The sequence below is a fragment of the Priceomyces carsonii genome (genome assembly GCF_900007245.1).
Source record: "Priceomyces carsonii strain CBS4050 genome assembly, scaffold: Debaryomyces_carsonii_scaffold_4, whole genome shotgun sequence".
NCBI lineage: Eukaryota > Fungi > Ascomycota > Pichiomycetes > Serinales > Debaryomycetaceae > Priceomyces > Priceomyces carsonii.
The window spans coordinates 373,561-398,916 of NW_026946677.1; the positions used below are offsets into that span (position 1 = coordinate 373,561).

The 25,356-nt window shown below is 37.3% G+C and overlaps 9 protein-coding genes across 9 annotated transcripts; 6 read left to right on the forward strand and 3 right to left on the reverse strand.

Moving 5' to 3' along the window:
* Window positions 1–254: 254 nt before the first annotated feature.
* YRB1 (Ran GTPase-binding protein) lies at window positions 255–920 on the forward strand (the record flags this gene model as incomplete). The annotated part of the gene is made up of 1 exon (XM_062953629.1): window positions 255–920. One exon carries the CDS (start codon window positions 255–257, stop codon window positions 918–920), a length of 666 nt encoding a protein of 221 aa, XP_062810413.1.
* A 213-nt stretch (window positions 921–1,133) lies between these two features.
* Window positions 1,134–4,898, forward strand: PHO81 (Pho81p; the record flags this gene model as incomplete). Its single annotated transcript, XM_062953630.1, has 1 exon — window positions 1,134–4,898. One exon carries the CDS (start codon window positions 1,134–1,136, stop codon window positions 4,896–4,898), a length of 3,765 nt encoding a protein of 1,254 aa, XP_062810414.1.
* Window positions 4,899–4,974: 76 nt separating this feature from the next.
* PRCAT00003686001 (uncharacterized protein) lies at window positions 4,975–6,882 on the reverse strand (the record flags this gene model as incomplete). The annotated part of the gene is made up of 1 exon (XM_062953631.1): window positions 4,975–6,882. One exon carries the CDS (start codon window positions 6,880–6,882, stop codon window positions 4,975–4,977), a length of 1,908 nt encoding a protein of 635 aa, XP_062810415.1.
* Window positions 6,883–7,025: 143 nt separating this feature from the next.
* PRCAT00003687001 (alpha-ketoacid dehydrogenase kinase family protein) lies at window positions 7,026–8,324 on the reverse strand (the record flags this gene model as incomplete). Its single annotated transcript, XM_062953633.1, has 1 exon — window positions 7,026–8,324. The coding sequence occupies one exon, from the start codon at window positions 8,322–8,324 to the stop codon at window positions 7,026–7,028; it is 1,299 nt and encodes a 432-aa protein (XP_062810416.1).
* Window positions 8,325–8,462: 138 nt separating this feature from the next.
* Window positions 8,463–9,959, forward strand: PRCAT00003688001 ([Histone H3]-lysine-36 demethylase; the record flags this gene model as incomplete). Its single annotated transcript, XM_062953634.1, has 1 exon — window positions 8,463–9,959. The coding sequence occupies one exon, from the start codon at window positions 8,463–8,465 to the stop codon at window positions 9,957–9,959; it is 1,497 nt and encodes a 498-aa protein (XP_062810417.1).
* A 108-nt stretch (window positions 9,960–10,067) lies between these two features.
* On the forward strand, window positions 10,068–13,370 carry PRCAT00003689001 (aromatic acid exporter family protein; the record flags this gene model as incomplete). The annotated part of the gene is made up of 1 exon (XM_062953635.1): window positions 10,068–13,370. One exon carries the CDS (start codon window positions 10,068–10,070, stop codon window positions 13,368–13,370), a length of 3,303 nt encoding a protein of 1,100 aa, XP_062810418.1.
* A 68-nt stretch (window positions 13,371–13,438) lies between these two features.
* Window positions 13,439–14,689, reverse strand: ARG1 (argininosuccinate synthase; the record flags this gene model as incomplete). Its single annotated transcript, XM_062953636.1, has 1 exon — window positions 13,439–14,689. The coding sequence occupies one exon, from the start codon at window positions 14,687–14,689 to the stop codon at window positions 13,439–13,441; it is 1,251 nt and encodes a 416-aa protein (XP_062810419.1).
* A 941-nt stretch (window positions 14,690–15,630) lies between these two features.
* PRCAT00003691001 (uncharacterized protein) lies at window positions 15,631–17,460 on the forward strand (the record flags this gene model as incomplete). Its single annotated transcript, XM_062953637.1, has 1 exon — window positions 15,631–17,460. One exon carries the CDS (start codon window positions 15,631–15,633, stop codon window positions 17,458–17,460), a length of 1,830 nt encoding a protein of 609 aa, XP_062810420.1.
* Window positions 17,461–18,351: 891 nt separating this feature from the next.
* On the forward strand, window positions 18,352–25,206 carry ACC1 (acetyl-CoA carboxylase; the record flags this gene model as incomplete). The annotated part of the gene is made up of 1 exon (XM_062953638.1): window positions 18,352–25,206. The coding sequence occupies one exon, from the start codon at window positions 18,352–18,354 to the stop codon at window positions 25,204–25,206; it is 6,855 nt and encodes a 2,284-aa protein (XP_062810421.1).
* Between the last annotated feature and the right edge of the window lie 150 nt (window positions 25,207–25,356).

A 25,356-nucleotide genomic window follows, 5' to 3' on the forward strand; every position in this document is an offset into this window, starting at 1 on the left:
AAACCCGAGACAGAGCCCCTTCGTGTTCAATCTCTCCTTTCGGTATTCATAGTATTTAGAAAGATATAAAAAGTCATTGAATGTAAAAATTTTAAAGATAGTTTTAGTTGTATATTGTTCTTTCTCCTTCCGAATTAGGAAGTCTACGTTTCAAATTTTTTTTCTATTTTCTTCCGACACGCTAAATAGTAACATTGAGATCGTACAATCTCTTGTACTGGGTGTTGATATATTTTAATAATCTATCTTTAAGGATGTCTAGTGAAGAAGTCAAGTCACCTGAAGCATCTTCAGGTAAGCTCCAACCGCCAAGCTCTAACATTTTTTCCATGTTTGGAGCTAAAAAAGAAAAGAAGGAAGATGAATCAAAAGAGATCGCCAAGGATGAAACAAAGGGTGACTCAAAGGATACTTCAAAGGATGATTCAAAGGATGATGCCAAGGATGCTAAAAAAGATGATGAAGCGGCAGATGAAGAAGAAGCCGATGTTCACTTTGAACCTCTCGTTCAATTAGAGAAAGTTGATGTCAAAACAAACGAAGAGAACGAGGATGTTGTATTTAAGGTTCGTGCCAAATTGTTCAGATTTCATCCTGATACAAAGGAATGGAAAGAGAGAGGTACTGGTGACGTGAAATTCTTGAAACATAAGGTAACAGGTAAAACTCGTATTTTGATGAGAAGAGATAAGACACTCAAGATATGTGCGAACCATTTGATTGCTCCTGAGTATGAGTTAAAGCTTAACATCGGATCCGATAGATCTTGGGTTTACTCAGTGACAGGAGACGTATCTGAAGGTGAACCTGAAGCTCAAACTTTGGCTATTAGATTCGGCAACAAGGAAAATGCGGATAAATTCAAAGAGCATTTCGATAAGGCCAGGGAAGAAAGTAAGGAATTATCTAAATCTAGTTAGTCTGCCTTTTATCAGGAAAGTGTATATGCATATATAACTGAAATTTAATGTCATCCTAAGAATTTAGTGAATATTTTTAGATTGAGTATACAGTACAAAATTACTATTTTTCCACGTGGACTCCTATCAAGATTGGCTAAATCTTCAGCGGTAGAAGTGTTTTCAAGTGGAGATCAATGAACTTACAATCCCAAACTTGATTTCAGAGGTATAATGAAGTTTGGAAAGTATCTTGCTTCAAGACAGCTCGAGCTTCCTGAATACTCGGGTCACTTTATAGACTATAAGGCATTAAAAAAGTTAATTAAACAATTAGCTATACCAGCAACTTCTAGCAGTAATCGAGATGGAACAAGAACTAGCTTAACTCAACAGGAAATTCAAGAAACTTTAAAAGAGAATAAGGCCTCATTTTTCTTCAGAGTTGAGAGAGAACTTGATAAGGTTAATGCTCTTTACTTGGAAAAGCAGGCTAATTTAGCGGTCAATCTAGATGTTTTGATTAGAAAAAAAAATGAACTATTTAACAAATCTAGATATGCTCTCAATACGTACGGAAATGGTTCTACCTATAATGGGTCCTCGACCTCAAATTCTAACTTCAAGAATTCAATTTCTTATTTGAATCTCTATCAAAACTTCAAGAAAATCCACCAAGATTTGATTAGATTACAGCAATTTATTGAGTTAAATGAAACTGGATTTTCTAAGGTAGTGAAGAAGTGGGATAAACGATCAAAGTCACATACAAAGGAACTATTTATTCAGTCAGCTGTTAATGTACAACCTGTGTTCTATAAAAATGAGATTAATGAGTTGAGTGATATAGTGACACAGTCGTTATTTGATCTCGAATCAATCATGGATGGGGATTACAGTGTTTTGGATAATCCCAAGGATGCGACAACGTCATCAAATCAAATTAACATTCTTCATTCGTTATCAAGAAACAATTCTATCACAAACATTACCCACCTAAGAACACTGGAACGCAAAGATTCTACGAGCTCTAATAATTCTATGAGTCCTATGCAACCGCAATTTCAACCTTCGAGAAATAGTTCAATTTCAGGTTTGGACAGTAACGAAATTGATGAACTATATTTGAGTTTCGTTAATGTGGCAACTATAGAGGACCCCGATAGATCAGTTTTGAAAAATTGGATTGAGAAAATAAAAGTCACATCTAAGAGCTCGCATTTCACAGACCCGGTAAACCAAATTAACCGTTCAACTAGAGCTAAGCTTTCAAAGATCTTTTTTTTGGCTATCTCAAATGTGGAGATATCTGACACCTTTTTAGAATCATTTCTAAATTTGATCAATTATGACATAGACTTCGAGTTTATAAGTGAGGATCTCAACAATAACAGAAATATATTTCATGAGTGCTGTGCTATTCAGCCTGCCTTGTCAGAAGGAAACCATCATTTTGTGATAAACAATGGTGTCAAAGTCTACAGTTCAATTGATAATGTGAATAAATCGAGGAGTTTTATTTTAAGTTATATGATGCAAAATTTGCCAGACCTTGATCGCAAGCGTTTGTTGGTTTGCAAGGATTTTAATGGTAGAAATGGGTTACATTATGCGTCACAATATAACAGACTAGACATTTTTGATATTGTTCTACCATATTTTCCAGCCGAAGGGCTCGACAGCTTGGATAATGAGTCCATGTCACCATTGCTATTGGGCATAAAGCACAACAATTTTGATGTTATCAGAAGATTGGTTGAACTGGGTGCGAATTTGTGTCCTGAGGGTGACGAATCTAAGTTGCAATATTTACCTATCAACTATGCATGCAAATTTGGTGACTTCAGAACTTTGGAATATCTTTTGTCTCATAGTGAGAAGGACCCTTCTTTAATCAATCGACCAGATGTTGAAGGATTGCTTCCATTACATGTAATTTCAAGGTCTGGACATGACAAGCTTATCAGATTGTTTATTACACACGGAGCTGACGTCAACAAACCGGACGGTTTAAATGATTGGACACCTATATTCTACGCAGCTCTGGAAGGGCACATGAAAACTGCCCAAAGGCTAGTTGAATATGGGGCTAAGGTTGATATACTAGACAAGGATGGATATAATGTATTGTATTATTGTGTTATCGAAGGTCATATTAATGTTTTGAATAAGCTTTTAAGCTACGGTAATAAAAATAACTTCGAGTATTTTAATGAAAAGCAAAATTCAACTGATGGACAATCCGAAAACTCATCATTGAAAATTCAGATTGATGGAGGGGACAAAGATACATCAGCTTCTATACTTGATGACGGTGATGATTCCGAAGATAGTGGAAGCACTGAAAAAAATAATGCTGAATCCATTCCAGATCTTCAACTTCCCCCTCCAATTATTCCCTTAAGAAGATATGGTCATAATTTCTTAGAGCAGAAAGTCCTAATTGAACTAATATTTCCGAATGATCTTAGAATTGTTGAGCTTTTCAACTCAGCCAAGGATCTAAATCCTGGAAGGATAACTATAACATCAAATATTTCTGATATGATACCGCGCAACATTATACTCCCTGGGACAGATGAGTCAAAATCTATTAGGAATTGTATATTTCAAACTGACGTTGAATCGTTACATGAGTTCCGAATAGACTTTGAAGTATTTCCCAAATTTGGCACCAGACTTATAGCCAAAACAACAGCCCTTTCATTTTCTCACATCGACACAGTGTCTCCAGAAATAGACTCAATTCAATTACCCTTATTTGATCTGAGATTGAGGAATGTTGGAGAGTTAAAGTTCAATTACCAGGTAATTTTTCCATATTCAGGCACATTGCTTGAGACATCGAAATTTGATACTTACTGGAAATCTTCAACTTCTGTTCTAAATGACAGCACACCCGCTGCTGCCGTGTCTAATAATTTCTCTCCCTCGAGTATCAATTCATTTATGGGTGACAGTAAGAATAGCAAGGTTTCTCCGAAAAGGCCATCTAACGACAAGAAAGGAAATTCAACCAGTGCATGCCCCAGCTCATTCGTAACAGCAACATCGTTATCTGGAGAGTACCTTAGAATAAAAGTATGCTTGCTTAATGATGGCACACCTGTCGTATGTCCTCAATGGTCAATACCAGTCCTGGAAAACATCGAATTATATTTACCAAACTTATCGATAGAGCAACTTTCTTCCATCACAAATTCTTTGTTTGACTATAGTAAAGTCATACATGACTTGTCGAGGATGACAATCCAAGATTTGCCGTTAATAAAAAAGCTATTAAAAATAATTTACATGCCGCTAGATATCCTTTTGGAAATCATTAACGTTGATATAAATTTGAACTTAGAAATTATATTTCCTTCGCTATATGAATTAGAGAAACTTTCTTTTATTGGAAGCATACAGCAGAATTTAAACAAGTTCATTGATTTCACGTTGAATGATGTTTTCGATCATGTTAGGTCAAGGAAATTAAATGAGGGTTCTCGAAGATCAATTATCTTTTTGTCTTCAAACGCATTGATATGCAAAATCCTTAACTGGAAACAGCCTAATTTTCCGGTGTTCTTAATAATGAGTGGTATAACATACAATAATATTTCCAAGAGGTTCGAATCGCGTTCGACCAATGGTCTTATAATAGATGAAAAATCTACAGACGAAATTCCCAATGTGGATAATAGTAATGACAAAAATAACGCGATAGCTAGTCACCAGGAGAAGACTATCAGATCAATTAAAGATGGAACAAATTTCACAACAAATAACAACCTCATTGGTTTGATTATATCCGTGCATTTACTCAATATCGTTCCTAAGTTGATTCCATTAATAAAGTCTCGAGGGTTGGTTTTAGTTGCATCAAGCGACATAACTGATCAAGACGATGAGCAGAAAGACAAGCTTTTCAAAGCACTTGACTCATATACAAAATCAGAAATCAATGGCTTGAGGTTTGATGACGTACTAAGTTTTAATGAAGACATATCTATGTAGGTTTTATTTATATCCTTAGCATATTAAATTATAACATTCCTTCATCCTCTCGCATTATTATTTCGTAATGAAGATTTTAAAATCTTCGTCTAGGAGGAGGTGGCGGCGGCGGGGGTGCCTTTTTCCTCTGGGCTTTTTTCACCAACAGTGATGATGATTGAGTTGATGATGTTGAGGTAGATGATGAATTTTTGTGTTTATATTTATTGAAACATTGGTGAGATTTTGGGATAGCATTTTCATGCACATCAATACTCAGTGGATGCATCACTTTATCGTATTTCTTCCTCTCCAGGTTTATATTTGGCTCATTGTTAATAGTTAAAGAATTAATGGCATTATTAAGGAATATATTGTGATTATTTTCCAAAACCAAGTTGCTTGCACTCCTCTTATTTTTTCCAAGTTCAGTGTTTGTCCTTAAGTCTTGAGAAAGCAGCTTTTCATAATCCGCTCGGGTGGATACACGCACAGATGCAACTCGAGTAAAGGAAGCACCTACGGAATCTGTGGAATCATTATTGAGTTCTGAATGACTGCCCAAGCTAAGTGAGGATGCAGATGAGTATGGTGACGTCGACGAGTAAATTCCCCCAGATGCTTTTTCTTTCATTGATTTTTGTTTCTCTGGCTTTAAATATGATGCCGATAAACATCTCAGAGCCAACTTGCTAATGACTTCTTGGTCAGAATTTTTACCCTGAACAGATGGACTATTCATAATCAAATGGCTTAACAGTTCCTTTATCTCGTCAACTTTGTAAGCAGATTTTAATTCGTTCAATTGCGAAAACATTAGTAAAGGATAAAGCACCTTCAAGTAAGTAACCACTAGAATCTTATTACTATGACTTTCGTCGATGTCAATGTTATTAAGATCTCTTATGAATATATCTAGCAATATTTTTAGATCATTTAAGTAAAACAATTTGGATGTATAGGAAGTAGTGAAAACAAGGTAAAGAAATTTCAATATAAGAATTTTTATCACCTCTGATTCTTCTCTATTAAGATTGAATATTAGTAAATTTATGAATGCATTGATTTCGCTCGTATATGTGACCTCGCCACTTTCACTGGTCATTAAACCCTCAAATACCTGATTGCTTATCAGTCCACTGGTGTACGATTTCATCATATATTGTTCATTAATTAAAAGTAATAACTTAAATTCTTGATAAGCCTTTTGCTTATCTGTATCAAACAGATAATCATCGCTAATGTCATAGTGATCAAACGTTTCGTTGGATAATAGATCTCGTATTAAAACTTGAATTAAATGAGTCTCATTAGTTAAAATATGGAAGTCTGAATCACATAAAAGTTCATTATAATACAAATATTCGAAAAAGATATCACTTGTGAATTCTAGAATGAAAAATTGAGTCATGATCACTTGGGACGCTAGTATTTGAGTAGAAATGAAATCTGAGACAACCTTTACAAACCCAGCATCTCTTAACGTAAGATACAAGCTTCTGTCGTCAATCAAGGAAAACGTATCCCATTCATCGCCCAATTCAGAGGGTTTACTTCGAGAAGCATTCTTAGTCTTCAAAAGTAATAAAAGACATACAGAAACAAATTCTTTATAATACTCATTTTCGGTCCTCAATCTTTCGTCTATGGCCCGTTCAGGATCGTTCATTTGTGCTTCTGTCAATTCAGTGAAAACACTTATTAGACCCATTATTTTGTGAATGCAAAACATGTAGTTCTTAACGAACATATTCAGATTTAGTAGCTTAAAAGCATATATAGACAACTCATGAAAAGTTATAGGCAGAGAATCCAAATTCACTGATCTGTACATCTTATCCACAACAATCTTCATGTATGTACAAAGATTATTGTTACATTCATTTGCATCGCTATTTATCAAAATCATACCAATATCTTGATTATCAGCTTCGCCAGTAAGCTTAAACCTAGGAAAAGATGTGGCTGGAGTTTGAATCTCATCGTCCATTCCATCACTTGACATATATATACAATTTGCACCAGACCTTTGTGCTCCTCAAAATGAACAAATTTCGAGTTCCGCGCAATCATATTATCGGCTTGGTATTAAAGAATTTAAAAAGTCGAAAAAGTCGATTTACATAATCTAGATATTATACAGGTTAACTAGCCACCAATCTTTAAATAGACATCGGTTCCCCAACCATTGTAGGTTTGGAAACTAAGCAGACCATAGTTTGGAGCCGATGCATTGAAAACTTCGATGTAGTTCCTCAGTAACGGCAAGCCAAAGCCCATTCCAGCTACTGTATTTCCTTCAAACCCAGGTACAACATTGAGAGTCTTGTAACTTTCTCCCTCATTGGTCTCATATGTAGTAAAGGAGTAGTCAAATATGTGACGCAATGTGGAAGCTGGGATACCTTTACCTTGGTCGCTTATCTTGATCTCAATGTAGGATGGATCTCGAGAAATTGAAACGAAGATCTTAACTGGCGTCGATACTTTATTTTCAATCTGTGCTCTGAATGAATTCTTGAGTAGCTCCGTAAAAATGTAATCCAAATGATACTCGATACAAGGATGAGTTGCATCTTTATGGTCGCTTAAATATGTTTTGTTATCATCATGTAAAACTGTTTCTATATCAACATTCATCGATTGATCATACTTCATCATAAAAAGATTGTTAACAAGTTCGACGTTCTTGTTAATGACGTCAGGTATATTAAGTAATTTTATCACCCCATTGAACTTGCCACCCTGCTCAAATGTCAGACTATTCAAAGAATTAGATAATTCCTTATGTTGGTGTACTATCAAACTCATGAGTATTCTATCTTGCAAGTGCTGGTCTAAAAAAGTGGTGACCTTATTCACAGATAAGAATTGAGTGACTTCAGCAAATCCCTTTGATATTTCAGGTAAAGAATCTGTGTGGATCTCGTTGAATTGTTCTAATACGTCTCTGATAAATTCAGAATTTTCCTGGACTGATTTGGGAGGAGAAACGGAAGCAGAAACCAATAACGCCATGGACTTTAAATAAAGACTATAGGTCTCTGATAATGATGGATTTAGTATAACCAAATATGGAAGCTTTCTAAACTCTCTTAATCTTCTAGCATTAAACACTATTAAGCTCTCGACAGTATTTTTAGCATTCTCCAAAATATAGGAAGATGATAGCTTTTGGGATTGATCACATAATGTTTTCATGGTGATATCTGGAATATCTTGTTTCGAATAATGTAGTATCAACATTTCTAACGATGATCTTAGCTTGTATTCCTTTGATAGTATTTTTTTATTATCAGTTGGTATGGAGTCCTTCGATGATAAGCGTCTCAAAATTATAAAGGAACCTTTCACTTTAAGTTTACCGCAATATCTTGAATGTTTAATGGGCCCCATCAAGGCTCTACCACTCGCATTTATATAACTAATCATACTTCGTATACTCATATGTTTAAAAGTGAAGTAGTTAGAAATCTGTTTCGATGATAAAGGCTGGAGGAGCACATTAAAAGAATTCGTGTGATTTCGCATTTCAACTTTTCATTATATCTACGATGCATTACTTGAAAGTTGCAGCCCACCATTATGCTTGATATTAACACTTGTCCCGTATGCCTACTGGTACCGCTAGAAGAAACGAAGGACGTTTCAAGCATTCACTGGATTCTGTGTGATATCTGTAATCAATGGTTCCATACTATTTGCATTAAACTTACGAATTATGATGTTAACAACTTGTCTGCGTATCACTGCGATTCATGCAGAAAGGGACATGGTCCATCAATATATAAAAGAAAGTCTAAAAGAGCTAGAACTCAGATAGATTATGTTGCATTGAACGAAGGTGAGGTCTTTGTGGTAGATAAAACATTCCATCCTCATGTAAGAAATTTTGAAATGTTTGGTGATGATGAGTTAGGAAATCAACGAAGTGAGTTTCTTGATACATTGAAGACTATAACTAAAGATTACGCCTTATCGTCGAGACTTGTGCGGCCTGTATTAATTCCTCGGGCTTATTCTGATGACGCTGGTATGAAGCTTCCACGACCAAGAAAGGAGATAACAATTGACTACATAACAAACTTAGTTGGAGAGGACAGTCGCGTGGAAGTCATGGATGTTCTTTCTCAACAAAGTGTGACCCCAGCATGGAATATGGGTAAATGGAGGGACTATTTTAATTTAGATCAAAGCAGTAGAGATAGGATTAGAAATGTTATTTCACTTGAGATTTCTCAGGTTCAGGAGTTAGGAGATGGGTTTCATAGACCACGTCTTGTTCGAGAGATGGACTTGGTGGATAAGATATGGTCTGATGAGAAGAATGAACGACCCCAGGTAACAAAATATTGTCTCATGTCTGTTAAAGGCTCTTTTACTGATTTCCATATTGACTTCGGAGGTACTTCTGTGTACTACACTGTTTGCTCAGGCTCCAAGACCTTTTTAATGTATCCACCAACTGACTGGAATTTGGAGTTATACACATCATGGTGCTTGGAACCAAATCAGAACTTCCTATGGTTTGGTGACTATTCAAAGTATATTAAAGGCAAGCGTGTTACACCGTCGAACGGATTTAAAGTGACACTACGTGAAGGAGATGTGTTTTTCATACCAAGTGGTTGGATTCATGCAGTATACACCCCTCAGGACTCCATAGTCATAGGAGGTAATTTTTTGACACTAATGAATATTGAAATGCAGTTAAAAATTAGTAATATAGAGAAAGTTACAAAGGTTCCAACTAAATTTAGATTTCCCTACTTCAATAAAGTGATGTGGATGACTAGCTGGTATTATTATAATCACAAGGACGAGTTCATTCGTGATGTAAATGGTACTGATAACAATAAAATTGAACGCCAATCGGATCACATTGAGAGAATCGATTCTATAGAATACTCTATTTTGACTGCTCTTATATCACATCTCAAATCTCATTTTGAGCTTAGCAAAACAATCCTGGCTGCTAAACGGTCCATTCCTACAGATCTTTTTGGTAAGCATGTGAACGATTACTTACTTCAGTTGGAGGAGTGGCTGAACAACATTAAAGATGACACAAAGCTGTTATAGAGGATGCATAGTCATATTATTTTCAACATATAGTATGCGCTTGTTTTTAACATGTAAGATAGACATTGATGTATAAGGGGATTTCTTTCAAAAGCAGCTGTTTATGTCATGTCAAGCTCTTCTGTGGCCTCGTCTGGTAGTATACGATCTGACTTATCACGATTTCTGGACCCACGGCCATACACTGGGAATGATGCATCCGAGAAAGATAATACCGAGCCAAAGCCCGCTAATTATTTCAAACAAGAAAATAAATCATGGAACTCTGATATAGCTGAGGATGCAACACCAAAGGAGTCATTTTTCAGAAAATTCTTGAAAAATCTCAGACCAGGTTACGTGATTGACCACTTGGATTATCCTTCGTTTAAGATTATCTTTCGAACATGGGTTCAATTATGGGTATCGGTTATCCTAGGGGTAATCCCTAAAACGAGTCATTGGATGGGCAGTGCAGCATACTTGCTTCAAATAATTGGATTCGTTGCTGTCTCAGGTGGGTCTCTGGTGATTATGAGTGTGGTTAGTGGTGTGATTTATATGTTTTACATTTGCATCGCTTGGATACATGCAATTCTTGCAATGAAGATATCTAATAAACTTAGAGGAAGTATTACGCCTCAGCAGTTGTCTGAAATGCTTATACAAGAAGGTACATGCACAATCGATAATATTTCGACGTGTATGAGTGAGCAGATTTTCACTGGGAGATTTCTTGAGACTAGGTGCACTGTAATTTTCATATTTGCTTTAATGTTTGGGATCACCCTACTAGGATTAACTTCGTCATACCATCCATTCTTCAAGATCGGCTTCATATTAGGGTCTATTACACTAGTCATTAATATTTGCTATGGTGTTTTCTTTCCTATATTTGAACCTTTATCAATCGGATTTAGTGTTATACGGCCTATGGGTATTGGCCTTTCGTTGAGAGTTCTCTTCTGTATATTCATTTTCCCGTCAACTTCCAATCATTCCTTTTTCCAGGGTGCTTCAAAAATTGTTCAAGCAGTGAAACAGATTTCTGAGAAAAATACTGACTTTATTCGAACTTTAAACCCTTCGTCCCCTGACTTTATCAATTACAAGGATTTGAAAAAAGACATTATTCCGTTGAGTCGGAGAATGGTTGCCTTGGATATATTTGCAAGTACTGCCCGATATGAAGTATCTTATGGCAGATTCGACTTAGGAGATGCTGCTGAATTCAGATCGGCGTTCAAAAATGTCGTTGGCTCACTTGCAAGTTTCTCCTACTTCTATCAATTGCTTCATGAAAGGAGAGATATGGTTACTCATAAATACGAGTCAATATCACGTAGAGGAAGTCTTGTCTCAAATGGTAATAGAAAGGTAAATGGCAGCTCTAAACTCTTTACAACTATTCAGGAATCTTACAAGGAGGTCGGAAAATATGAAAATCGGAAAAGAATTGAGCTCCTTAAAAGAAAGATATCCAATCAAAATCCTGATAGTTTGTCTGCCGATGACCTTGTTGATATATCCAAATTTATTAGCGAACACTTCTCCTCAATGTTTGAGGCCACCACGGAAGCTCTTGGTGTTGTGATTGAATGGATGGGAGCAGCAAACGAGTTCAGAATTTTAACACTTATTAACCCACGCAGTCGCGAAAGAGCCATAACTAGACAAAAAGAATGCAATGAGAAAGTAATTCTCGCAAAACAGAAGATTCATGATCAACTTACCTTTCTAAGAGACCAAAAAAAATCTGAAAAACTACTCAAGGATGCAAGTAGATCGGAGGAATCGTTATTAGCTCTTATCAGCCAAACTTCTCTTGTAATTCATCTACTCGAATCGCATTGTCGGCAGCTTCAAAGGATATTAGACTTATTTTTATCAATTGATGAAACTAGGCCAGTTCCAAAATTTATAACATATTTCACGAGATCAAAACGAGATTTTACTCACACTCTTCATCTTAACTTAGATGAAGAATTCCCGCTGTATCTTGAGAGCGAAATCCAAAGAAGAGATCCCGATGCTTTACCACCTTCTTCGATATTTCATCTTTTAGGAATTAAGTTCGTCAAGTTGTACAAGATTATTCTGCACAGACATCTTTGGTTTTGGATTAGAACGGCGGGCTGTTCTGTTATTGCTGCAACTCCATATTTTTGCAGGACGACGGCGCATTGGTATTACTCGAATAGACTTATATGGTTGGTCATTATGACGACAATATCGACTTCAGAGAATACTGGTGAGTCTGTCTACGTGTTCATAGCAAAACTCTTCTATACGTTTTTTGGATGCTTACTTGGTATGGTGTGTTGGTATATTTCTACTGGAAGTGGAAATGGTAACTACTATGGCTATTGTGCAGTCACTGCTGTGGTATATCTTTACTTGTGCTATTACAGACATTTTTCTGTCCATCTATCACCAATGCCTGCTGTTCTTTATGCTGTGACATCTGCATTGGTGCTTGGCACAAGCTGGGTGGATGCAAAACATATCTATCTGGCTAATATAGGTGCTGGTTTTGAAGTTGCATACACAAGATTCATAAGCGTTATAATCGGGTTAACAATAGGGTTAATTCCAACTCTATTCCCTAAACCTCATACCAGCAAAGCGGAAATAAGATTCATACTCTCTCGAACAGTAGAAGAGGTGGGAAATTTACATTGCAGTGTCTCCAAATTTGCATTCGAGCGTATTGAAAACCCTCTGCTTCATATACTCAACCGTCATGATTTTATTCTTGAGAAGTTCAGATACGTGCAATACAAACTTTCCAGTATTTCGAAACTTATGATAGCATTGTATTCTGAAATACCAATAACTGGAGTTTGGCCAGAGGCCAAGTACAAGAAATTGCAAGAGCTTATTTTGGATATTATTCAATTATACTTTATTGCATATTCCGCCCTTGATAAGGTAAAATCAACCTCAAATTGGATTCCAATTATTCTTAGGAGAATGGGATGGACGGAATCAGATCTTAATGCAGATATATTTGCAGTTTTGCATATGACTTCTCACGTATTGAAAAATGCTGACGAATTACCTAAGATTACAGAGGCCAATATATCACTCAAGCATTTAGAGATTCTAAGACGGCAGTGGGGAAGGAAGAATCTTTCTTTAAATGAAAGATTTTACATTAAGGATCACGATGATGATAGTGCCGCCGAATTAATGATAGATGAAGACGATAATAATAAAGATGAATTACACGAATCAATCAAGGTCAATTTGGATTTCAAAAAGTTCCTCAGCAAAGATGGTATTTTAGACGTGGTTCTATTATTAGTTAGCCATCTATTGTATGAGAGATTAGATGAAATGATGTTGGCTGTTAAATCATTAGTTGGGGAAAAGTATGACTTTAATACTGATATATTAGAAGATTATAGTGATACTGACAATTTACTTTGAGTAATTTGAACTTTAAATTATATAAACATATTTAGTGTAATGGCATCCAATTTAGCAAATAGTTAAATCTATAATGCTAGCTCTTCCCCTTTCTCTCTGGCAGCCTCTCCGAACTTCTTGATTCTGATTGATTGTACTGCAATAAAACCTGACGTATCCTCAGGAGAGAAACCGGTAAGTTCATCCATGGAGGATTCAGTTTCATCGTACAACTTCTCTGTGTCGGATGATCTTCCTAAGATTGACACAGAACCCTTGTAAGCTCTAGCTCTAACAACACCATTTACTGTCTTTTGAGATGGTGCTATCATAGACCTAACGTACTCACATTCTGGAGTAAAGTACATACCATTGTATAATAATTTTGAGTATGTAGTGGTGACAAATTGATCTCTAATGGCACGTACCTCACGATCCAAAGTCAAACCCTCTAAATCAACATGAGTCGCCCTTAAAATGGTCAAACCAGGAGTTTCATAACAGCCCCTAGACTTGATACCAATGAATCTGTTTTCGACTATATCAATTCTGCCAACACCGTTCCTTCTTGCTAAGGAGTTGGCTTCGATGAACAATTCAACGGGACCCGTTACAACCTTCTTACCTCCATTCAAAACTAACTTAACTGGTAAACCTTTCTCGTATACAACTGAGAAGTCTTCAGGTGTATCAGGAGCATCAGTGGGGTCTACTGTCAATTTCCACATATCTTTAGGGGGAGTGGTATCAGGATTTTCCAAAATTCCAGCTTCAAAAGATATGTGGGCTAAATTCTCATCAGTTGACCATGGCTTTGCTTTAGTCTGTGCTACGGGAATGTTCTTGGATGCAGCATATTCTAATAAATCATTTCTGCCAGCAAATCTGTTGAAGAAATCAGGATCTCTCCAAGGAGCAATAACAACAACGTCGGGCTTTAAAGCGTAGAAAGACAATTCAAACCTAACCTGGTCATTACCTTTACCAGTACATCCATGGGATACAGCAAAACAACCATTATCTTCTGCTACTTTGATTTGAGCTTGAGCGATAACTGGTCTAGCCAATGAAGTACCTAATAAGTAAACGTTCTCGTAAATAGCATTGGATTGAATAGCAGGAAAGCAAACCTTTTCAACAAATTCCTTTCTAACATCCACAACTACAAACTTTGTTGCACCAATAGCCAAAGCTTTCTTTTCGGCAGCTTCAAAATCTTCTTCTTGGCCAATGTTAGCCAAGAATGCAATAACTTCGTAACCTTCTTCAAGCAACCAAGCTAAGATGACTGAGGTATCGAGACCACCTGAGTAAGCCAAACAAACTTTTCCTTTGGACATTTCTAACTATATAAAAAATGTATTTCGAGGAGAAGAGAATAAATTTTGGGAGATTCTTTTTTTTTTCTTAGTTATATAGGTTAAAATTTTCACTGGTCGATAACGAAGCGCGCTTAACCAATCGATTACTATATTGGGAATGACTCATTTCTCTGCGCTATGTACTATATTGAGACATCCAATTTAATAATCTATTTCGGATGCTAACTTGAATGATACTTTATATATATATAACGACTCTTTCTCACCTCTTCCATATAGAATTACGATGCTGTGGCTTTTTCATGAAGCATGTTCTCAACAAAGATCAGAACTTTCCTGCTTCCACTTTGGTTCTGAATTAAAATTGATAAACTAGGGTTTTCCAGTCTTGAAAAGAACATCTTCTTTCTGCCCGAGCTGTATCAAAAACAAAACACTAATAAATTTCTTCAGATGAGGGATGATATTCTGTCTAAATTTCTTCGAACGTTGGTTGTCTATTACCTCCTTCGATTAACTCGAAATTCAAAGGCAGAATACCGAAACGCGGTCTAGCTCCTAGCATCTTGAAAATTTATTTCATAAAGACTGTGGTGAGGTTTAGTAGTGGTGAGGTTTAGTAGTGCTTCATACACATTTATTGAACCGCAAGAAGTTCTGTTTTTCAAATCACGTATATTTAGGGCAGTCTAAAGTAGTATTGGCTTTGCTTTTTTATATATTTCACATGAAGACGTATGATTCGAGCAGCAACAATATTACATTTAGTTCCGATGACTCTGGTGGCATGTTCTGCTCTTCCAAAATAGGTCAAAAAACTTCGGACACATCTTTACTCGGTGTTTCCACATTTTGCTGACTCAGATTTCGCATTGGTGCGGAATCTTAAAACATTTGATTCATAGTCATCGGTGATTATTGAGTCATAGGAAGGTGTTTGAAGCATAAAATAATTTAACATGAGCTTGGCGGCGGAACCAAGTTACTCTAAAGCTGGAGTAACGCATGCTATTCGAAAAAGATTAAATTTTTTGGATGAAAGGCATTGGAAGAGATTCTCAGCGAGGCGATTGGAACTAATAGATACATTAGATTTAAGCTCGAAAAAGGCATCAGAACAAGAGCATCAAATAAGGGATGTTGCAGAAATATTGAGGTTAGAATATGACTACTCAAGTGATTATGCTGATGATTTCAACAAGCTCGTGAGGGCAGCCGTACAAAGCGTGAGGAGAAACCGCAAAAGGGTTTCAAAGTCCAAAAAGTTTGATGTCGAGAGAGGTTCCAAAGAACAGGAAAGAAAAATTTCCATTATAAACTCATCATTAGAAGGTATTTCAGGGGCATCTTCTGAATCATCTCTTTATTTTAACTCAAATGATAGGGCATCGTCTATTTCTAACAAATTGGGTGATTCATTTACTGATTCCCTTAAAAGCGGTGAAAATCTTGCATATGATGACAAATTATTAGAGATCATGGTTCCAAAGAAGAGTAAATTCCTCTCCGAAATATCAAAGCTAAACTCGGACTCTCAAGATGATCTCTATGACCTCAATTATTCCAGATCGAAGAATTTTTCGGCGCTTGACAGATCGAGAGAAGCTATAGGTTCAATGTTGGAACCCAAAATTAATAACCACACAGCACCATTTGCTTCTACAAAATTACCTCCCATAACAAATCTATCTGCGTTTAAACCATCGTCGTTTACAAATTTGAAAAATGTGAACGCTAAATCCTTGATTTTGAATTACATTGAAAGGTCAAAAACTTGCGCAGCATCCACAAGAAAGTCAACAGAAAATATCGCAGCTTTGGGAAGAGCCTTTATATCGGCATCGATAGCATATACTCTCGAGACATCATTAGGGAATTTGAGTGTTTCATCAGCGGAGTATTTAAGGCTGAAACTTGAGCTGAAAGAATCGATAGCTAAGATCTTTAGAGAACTTGATGTAGAGAAAAACTGTCTGCTCAGCGATGATATATCAACCGTATCATTCAGCACCCTACTCGGTGGATGTGTTAAAGATTTCGGTTTTGATCTTATAATGACACCTTTCTGTGAGCTCCTTTTCGTCACAATTTTGCATGACTATCCATTAATATCAAAACCTGAATATATCAATGACAGAGGGCTGTCACATTCAATGGTCACAGAATCATTTAATTCTGGGTCTTTGAGGTCGCTCGCGGCTGTGGCGACTGATATTCAAAAGAGCGAGCAACGATCTACAAAGCTGCCAGATCAGGTGGCAGCACAACGTGATTCTACACCATCTTCCCCAACCATTGAAAATGATGCCAGTTCCGTTGGAAAGAAAAAAGTAACTTTGAGATTTCTATCTTCAGTCTTGGAATTTTACTACCAAATAAAGAATTCAGCACCTCCTAGGTACTTAGAGATTCTAGAGAACGCAAGATCAGCTTTCAATTTATCACTTAATGACGTTGTTTTGACAATCAGAAACTCTGCGGATGGATTAATTGTCAAAACAGATGGTGATTTGGAAAAAATATTTACGTCCCAAGATGACATCGAACTAGAAATATTGGCGCATGGCTCATCAACAATCTCTGTCAGCGAAATTGCATCGGCAGTGCAACCAAACGATTATCAAAATGATCCACCGCGTATTATTTTACCTCATCCTTATCACAACCCAGTTGTTGCAAGAAATCAGCCACGAAACGGGACAAATGACAAACCCAACCAACCAATGAACTTTCTATCAAATCAAGACGATGCATATCCTCCTTCAAAGAGATTTCAACCATTGCTATAGTTTCATTGAAGAATCGTTCTAAACGTGTGTATATAATACTTGCGGCTCTCCAAGCATCTCCGAGCTACAAACAGACCCTACAATTTCAATATATACCAAAAAAAATGTCTCTTTGTCGCGGTTAACAGTCCTGCAGTTAGATTGTATGGACATGTTGAGACATTTGTATTCCTAGACGTTGTTTATTATAAGAAGCTACTAGAGTCGTACAGCTGTTGACTTTACTCGTGTAAGGTATGTCATCTAGGGCTGTATTTATTAAAGCAAATATACCCAGTGTTCGTTTTGTCGCTCTTCGATTTCTTCTCTGCACACTCTGAGACGTTGTTGAATTATACGTCAGTCAGATCGCATAATTATGCTTAGGTGACATTTTGTTTGGGCCAACACTGAGAAATATTTTGTTGGGAGCGCTCGAATGTCTGTCGCACACTGATATAAGTATTGAGCCAAGGAAGTGTTGGCCAGTACCCTTAATTATACGTAGATATCCCTACAAATAGCATATCAATATTAAAGTTTCTCTCTTTATAACTGTTTGCTCTTCTCAATTAACCATAGTCTACATATATTGGGAATATATTAAGAAAAGTATCAGTTGAAGCATTAACAAAGGCAACAAGATGTATGTATATGATTCAAAGCAGCAAATACCAATAACTTTCTACAAGATGTTTTGAGATCAATTCTATTCCGCTACCTAGGCATTGGAGTAGAGATCAATTTCAAAATAGCTCAGTGGGGAGTATTATAGTAAGAGCTAAAAGTTTTCGCGTTCAAAAATACAGTTGGATGGCCAGCATAACTTTTCTGCTAGATAGAACAGATTCGTTTTTACAGCAAATTATTATATTTCAATAATCTACTGTAAAGCGTCCAAGAGCTCGTTTTATGCTTGCTAGGTGCACCGCAATTAAAGGAAGCCCTACTAACGCAACATTTAGATTGAAAAACCAAAGTTTGAGCCTTATTGTACATAATACTGGATATTTTCGATCAATAGTAACTGCTTCAAGAAGAACATTCCACCTGTCGTATTTTAGCTATAAAAGTGGCATCTTTACGAAACTAAAGAATCGATTACAAAAGCGCATTATGAGTTCCGAAGCTAATGACTATATCCACTTGCATCGCCAGTTACCTGAGCATTTCAAGGGCTCTAATTCAATCAATAACGCTGAGCAAGGAAAGGTGACAGATTTTGTCAAGTCTCATCAGGGTCATACTGTGATTTCCAAAGTCTTAATTGCTAATAACGGTATTGCTGCTGTGAAAGAGATAAGATCAGTCAGAAAATGGGCTTACGAAACGTTTGCAGATGAAAGAGCCATACAGTTCACCGTTATGGCAACGCCTGAAGATATGGAAGCAAATGCAGAATATATTAGAATGGCTGACCAATTTGTAGAGGTTCCAGGAGGTACGAATAATAATAACTACGCAAACGTAGAATTAATTGTCGAGATCGCAGAACGTACCAACGTTGATGCTGTTTGGGCAGGTTGGGGACATGCATCCGAAAATCCAATACTACCTGAAATGCTAGCAGCATCACCCAAAAAAATCGTCTTTATAGGTCCTCCAGGCTCTGCGATGCGCTCTCTAGGTGACAAGATATCATCTACTATTGTCGCGCAGCACGCTGATGTTCCATGTATTCCATGGTCAGGTACTGGTGTGAGAGAAGTATTTGTCGACGAGAAAACCAATCTCGTATCAGTTAAAGAAGAGGTATATGAAAAAGGTTGCTGTCGTTCACCTGAAGATGGGCTAGAGAAAGCTAAAAAGATTGGATTTCCAGTCATGATCAAGGCTTCCGAAGGTGGAGGTGGTAAAGGTATTAGGAAAGTTGAATCCGAACACGAATTTATCGCCTTATACAAACAAGCAGCAAATGAAATACCGGGTTCTCCTATTTTTGTAATGAAGTTGGCCGGTGATGCAAGACATTTGGAGGTCCAGCTTTTGGCCGATCAATATGGTACTAATATTTCTCTCTTTGGTAGAGATTGTTCAGTTCAAAGACGTCATCAGAAGATTATAGAAGAGGCACCTGTGACTATTGCAAAGAAGGATACTTTCCATGCAATGGAAAATGCTGCAATCAGGCTTGGTAAATTGGTGGGTTATGTATCAGCTGGTACCGTAGAGTATCTTTATTCGCATTCTGAAGATAAATTCTACTTTTTGGAGTTAAACCCACGTTTACAAGTAGAACATCCAACTACAGAAATGGTAACCGGCGTTAACTTACCTGCCGCTCAATTACAGATTGCAATGGGTATTCCAATGCATAGAATCAGGGATATAAGAAGCTTATATGGTGTTGATCCTCATACCTCCACCGTCATTGATTTTGAATTTAAGTCAGAAAAGTCATTAAGTACTCAAAGAAGACCAGTACCTAAAGGTCATACAACGGCTTGTCGTATTACTTCAGAAGATCCTGGTGAAGGTTTCAAACCATCTGGAGGTACTATTCACGAGTTGAATTTCAGGTCATCATCTAACGTTTGGGGTTATTTTTCTGTGGCCAATCAATCATCCATTCACTCGTTCTCTGATTCACAGTTTGGACATATTTTTGCTTTTGGTGAAAATAGACAAGCATCCAGAAAGCATATGGTTGTTGCATTAAAGGAATTATCTATCAGAGGTGATTTTAGAACAACTGTTGAATATTTAATTAAGTTATTAGAGACTCCTGACTTCGAAGATAATACTATTACAACTGGTTGGTTGGATGAATTGATCACCAAAAAACTCACTGCCGAGAGGCCTGATCCTATTATCGCAGTTGTTTGTGGTGCAGTCGCAAAAGCTTACATTCAATCAGAAGAAGACAAGAACGAATATATACAGTCCTTAGAAAAAGGTCAAGTTCCTAATAAAGAACTATTAAAGACAATATTTCCTATCGAGTTTATTTATGAAGGACAAAGATATAAGTTTACAGCTACTAAATCGTCTAACGACTCTTATACATTGTTTTTGAATGGATCGAGATGTGTGATTGGTGCTAGACCCTTATCCGATGGAGGATTGTTATGTGCCATAGATGGAAGATCTCATTCTATTTACTGGAAGGAAGAGGCTTCAGCCACGAGAATATCAGTAGATGGAAAAACATGCTTATTGGAAGCAGAGAATGATCCTACGCAATTACGTACGCCTTCTCCTGGAAAACTTACCAAGTATTTAGTTGATAGCGGGGAACACGTTGTATCTGGACAAGCTTATGCTGAGGTTGAAGTAATGAAAATGTGTATGCCTTTGATTGCTAAAGAAAATGGAGTTGTTCAGCTTATTAAGCAACCGGGCTCGACGGTTAACGCTGGTGACATCTTGGCAATTTTGTCTTTAGATGATCCAGCAAAGGTGAAGCTAGCCAGGCCTTTTGAAGGGACTTTGCCTGATTTGGGAGATGCTATGATTCAAGGAACTAAGACTGTCCACAAGTTTGAAAAATGCTCAACAATCTTGACAAATATTTTAGCTGGATTTGACAATCAAGTCATTATGAATCCTACTTTAAAGAGCTTGATTGAAGTTCTTAAAGATAAGGACTTGCCATACTCAGCATGGAATCAACAAGTGTCGGCCTTGCATGCAAGGCTACCAGCAAAGCTAGATGAAGCGTTGTCTTTGTTAATTGAAAGAACAAGGTCAAGAAATGCAGACTTTCCTTCTCGCCAGTTACTGAAGCAAATCCAAAAAGCTATTGAGGATCCCTCGAGTGACCCTCTCCTCTGTAATATTGTTGCACCCTTACTTGATATCACATCAAAGTATGCGGATGGCTTAGAAGAGCACGAATTCAACTTCTTTGCAGGCTTATTAAATGAATATTACAATGTTGAGCTGTTGTTTTCTGGTTCTAACGTCAGAGATGAAGATATTATATTGAGACTTAGGGACGACAATAAATCTGATTTGAAGAAAGTAGTTGATGTTGCATTATCTCACGCCAAAGTTGGTAGCAAAAATAACCTCATTCTTGCTATATTAGACCAATACCAACCTATTTTGCAAGATTCTTCTAGTATTGCCCCAAGCATCAGACTGGCACTAAGAAATTTAGTCAAATTGGAATCAAGAAGTACAGTTAAAGTTGCCTTGAGAGCGAAGGAAATATTGATTCAATGTTCCTTGCCTTCAATTAAGGAGAGGTCGGATCAGATGGAGCATATTTTGCGCTCGTCAGTTCTTGAGACCTCGTATGGTGAGATTTATGCCAAGCACAGGACACCTAAATTGGATATCATGCAAGAAGTTGTTGATTCGAAGCATACTGTTTTTGATGTCTTATTACAATTCTTAGTAAACCAAGATGAATGGGTAGCAATTGCTGCTGCTGAAGTTTACGTAAGGCGTTCCTATCGTGCTTATTCGTTGGGTCCAATTACCTCAAGCTTGCATGATAGGCTCCCAATTGTTGAATGGTTATTCCAGTTACCGAACTTCAGCTCATCCTCTTTTAGTGCGGTTCCGAGGATAAAATCTCAAAATCACGACTCAATAAATAGGGCCGCATCAGTATCTGACTTATCTTTTGTCATGGAGACGACAGACCAGATCGAAAGAAAAGGTGTTATTGCTCCTTGCAGACACTTAGATGATCTTGATGAGATGCTTGATGCTGCATTGGATAAGTTGCAACCGTTGGATGCTGTTTCATTTTCTGCAAGCGAAACTTTTCCAGATCCTGTGAATGTTGTGAATATAGTCGTGACGAATATAGATGGCTATATTTGTGAAGATGAAGTTTTGGGTAAAATCAACGAAGTCATTTCTGAGTTCAAAGATGACTTGAAAAACGCATCAGTTCGTCGTATTACTTTTGTAATTGCACACAAAATTGGTGTCTATCCAAAATACTACACGTTCACTGCCCCTAATTATAATGAAAACAAGGTTATCCGTCACATTGAACCTGCTCTCGCTTTCCAACTTGAGCTCGGAAGGCTTGAGAACTTTGATATAAAGCCAATTTTTACTGATAACCGTAACATACATGTATACGAAGCAGTTGGGAAGAATGCCCCCTCTGATAAAAGATTTTTCACAAGAGGTATTATCAGAACTGGAGTCATTCGTGATGATATCAGTATTAGTGAGTATTTGATTGCTGAATCAAATCATTTAATGTCAGATATTTTGGACACTTTAGAAGTTATTGACACTTCTAATTCTGATTTGAATCATATATTTATCAACTTTTCAAATGTGTTTAATGTTTTGCCTGAAGAGGTTGAGGCGGCCTTTGGTTCATTTTTAGAGAGATTTGGTAGAAGATTATGGAGATTGAGAGTAACGGGTGCTGAAATTCGTATAACATGTATTGACCCAAGCACCGGTAAATCGTTCCCCTTACGTGCCATCATTAACAATGTTTCTGGTTATGTCGTTAAGTCCGATTTATATATGGAAATGAAAAACGCTAAGGGAGAATGGATCTTCAAATCTATGGGACATCCTGGTCCTATGCATTTAAGGCCCATTTCCACGCCTTATCCAGCCAAGGAATCTTTGCAGCCCAAGCGTTATAAAGCTCATAATATGGGTACGACCTATGTGTACGACTTCCCAGAGCTTTTCCGTCAGGCCACAATTGTTCAATGGAAGAAACACTCGAGCTCGGCGAAGATACCGAAAAATGTCTTCACATCGTTAGAATTAATTTCTGATGAAAATGGGGAATTGACAGCTGTTGAAAGAGAACCTGGCTGTAATAAAATTGGAATGGTTGGATTTAAGGCTACAGCAAAGACACCTGAATATCCGAAGGGCCGTCAATTTATAATTGTTGCAAATGACATTACACATAAAATTGGTTCGTTTGGTCCTGATGAAGACGAGTTCTTCAATAAGTGTACTCAACTTGCAAGAAAACTTGGAATTCCCAGAATTTATCTCTCTGCAAACTCCGGTGCTAGGCTCGGTATTGCTGAGGAACTTGTCCCGCTCTTTAAAGTAGCATGGAATGAAGATGGTTCGCCTGATCAAGGTTTTAAATATTTGTATTTGTCTCCCCAAGATATTAATATTCTTGATGAAGCTGGTAACTCGAATGCTGTTGTCACAGAGAAGGTGTTTGAAGATGGGGAAGAGCGATATGTCATTAAATCAATTGTCGGTAAGGAAGATGGACTTGGAGTTGAATGTCTCAGAGGCTCTGGTTTAATTGCTGGTAGTACTTCGAAAGCTTACAAGGATATTTTCACCATTACACTTGTGACGTGCAGATCTGTGGGTATTGGTGCCTACTTAGTCAGGTTAGGTCAGAGAGCTATTCAAATTGAAGGTCAGCCAATTATTTTGACAGGTGCACCTGCTATTAATAAACTTCTTGGCAGAGAAGTCTATTCGTCGAACTTACAATTAGGTGGAACCCAGATCATGTACAGAAATGGTGTATCTCATTTGACTGCTACAGATGATTTAGCTGGTGTCGAGAAGATAATGGATTGGATGTCTTATGTTCCTGCTAGTCGTGGTATTCCTGTTCCAATTTTAGAAGGTGATGATTCTTGGGATAGAGACGTTGAATATTATCCACCAAAGAGTGAACCCTATGACGTTCGCTGGATGATTGAAGGTCGTGAAACAGGAAATGATTTCGAAGCGGGCCTTTTCGATAGAGGATCGTTCCAAGAAACATTGTCTGGATGGGCAAAGGGTGTCGTAGTAGGAAGAGCTCGTTTAGGAGGAATTCCACTTGGGGTCATAGGAGTTGACATAAGACCAGTAGACAATACATTCCCTGCAGATCCTGCCAATCCAGACTCGACAGAAATGAAGGTTCAAGAAGCTGGTCAGGTTTGGTATCCAAATTCCGCATTCAAGACAGCGCAGGCAATAAATGACTTTAATAATGGTGAGCAGTTACCTTTGATGATTTTAGCGAACTGGCGTGGATTTTCAGGGGGACAGCGTGATATGTACAATGAGATCTTGAAATATGGTTCATTCATCGTTGACGCTTTGGTGGATTACAAGCAGCCCATTTTCACTTATATTCCTCCTTTCGGAGAGCTTAGAGGTGGGTCTTGGGTCGTAGTTGATCCTAGTATCAATGCAGATATGATGGAGATGTACGCCGATACGGATGCAAGAGGAGGTGTTTTAGAGCCAGATGGAATGGTCGGTATCAAATACAGACGTGATAAATTGCTAACCACAATGGAGAGGCTCGATCCTGAATATGCCGATCTCAAAAGTAAGTTGGCCACTACATCTGGTGATGACCATTCTCATATTTCTGCTAAATTAGTAGCCAGAGAACAAGCTTTGTATCCTATATACTCCCAAATCTCTGTTCAGTTTGCTGATTTGCATGACAGAACAGGTCGTATGCTCGCAAAGGGCGTAATTAAAAAGGAGATTCCATGGGAAACTGCCAGACGCTTTTTCTTCTGGCGTTTACGTCGCCGTTTGAACGAAGAATATGTTTTGAAGCTTATTGGAGAGCAGTTACCTTCTTCAACAAAATTGGAAAAAGTTGCTAGGTTAAAGAGCTGGATGCCTACTGTTGATTACGATGACGATAGAGCAGTTTGCTCATGGATAGAAGAGCATCATGATTTATTACTGAGGAGAGTCGAGGAATTATCAAATGAAGCAAAACGTTCCAATATGTTGCAATTATTGAATGAAGATTCATTGACCTCAATGTCCACTATTAAGGAATTTTTGTCAACTCTTACTGATGAAGAAAGAGCCGAGTATTTAAAATCTTTGAAGTGAAGTAGTTTTCTTTTTTTAATAATATGTATGTATTTTTTTTCGCAGCAATTCGTAAATTTTGTAAAGTATATCAAAAAAGTTCCACAAACCTTTTTGCAACCACATAGACAACACTCATTTATAGTTCAAACAAAGTAACAAAAATAAAAT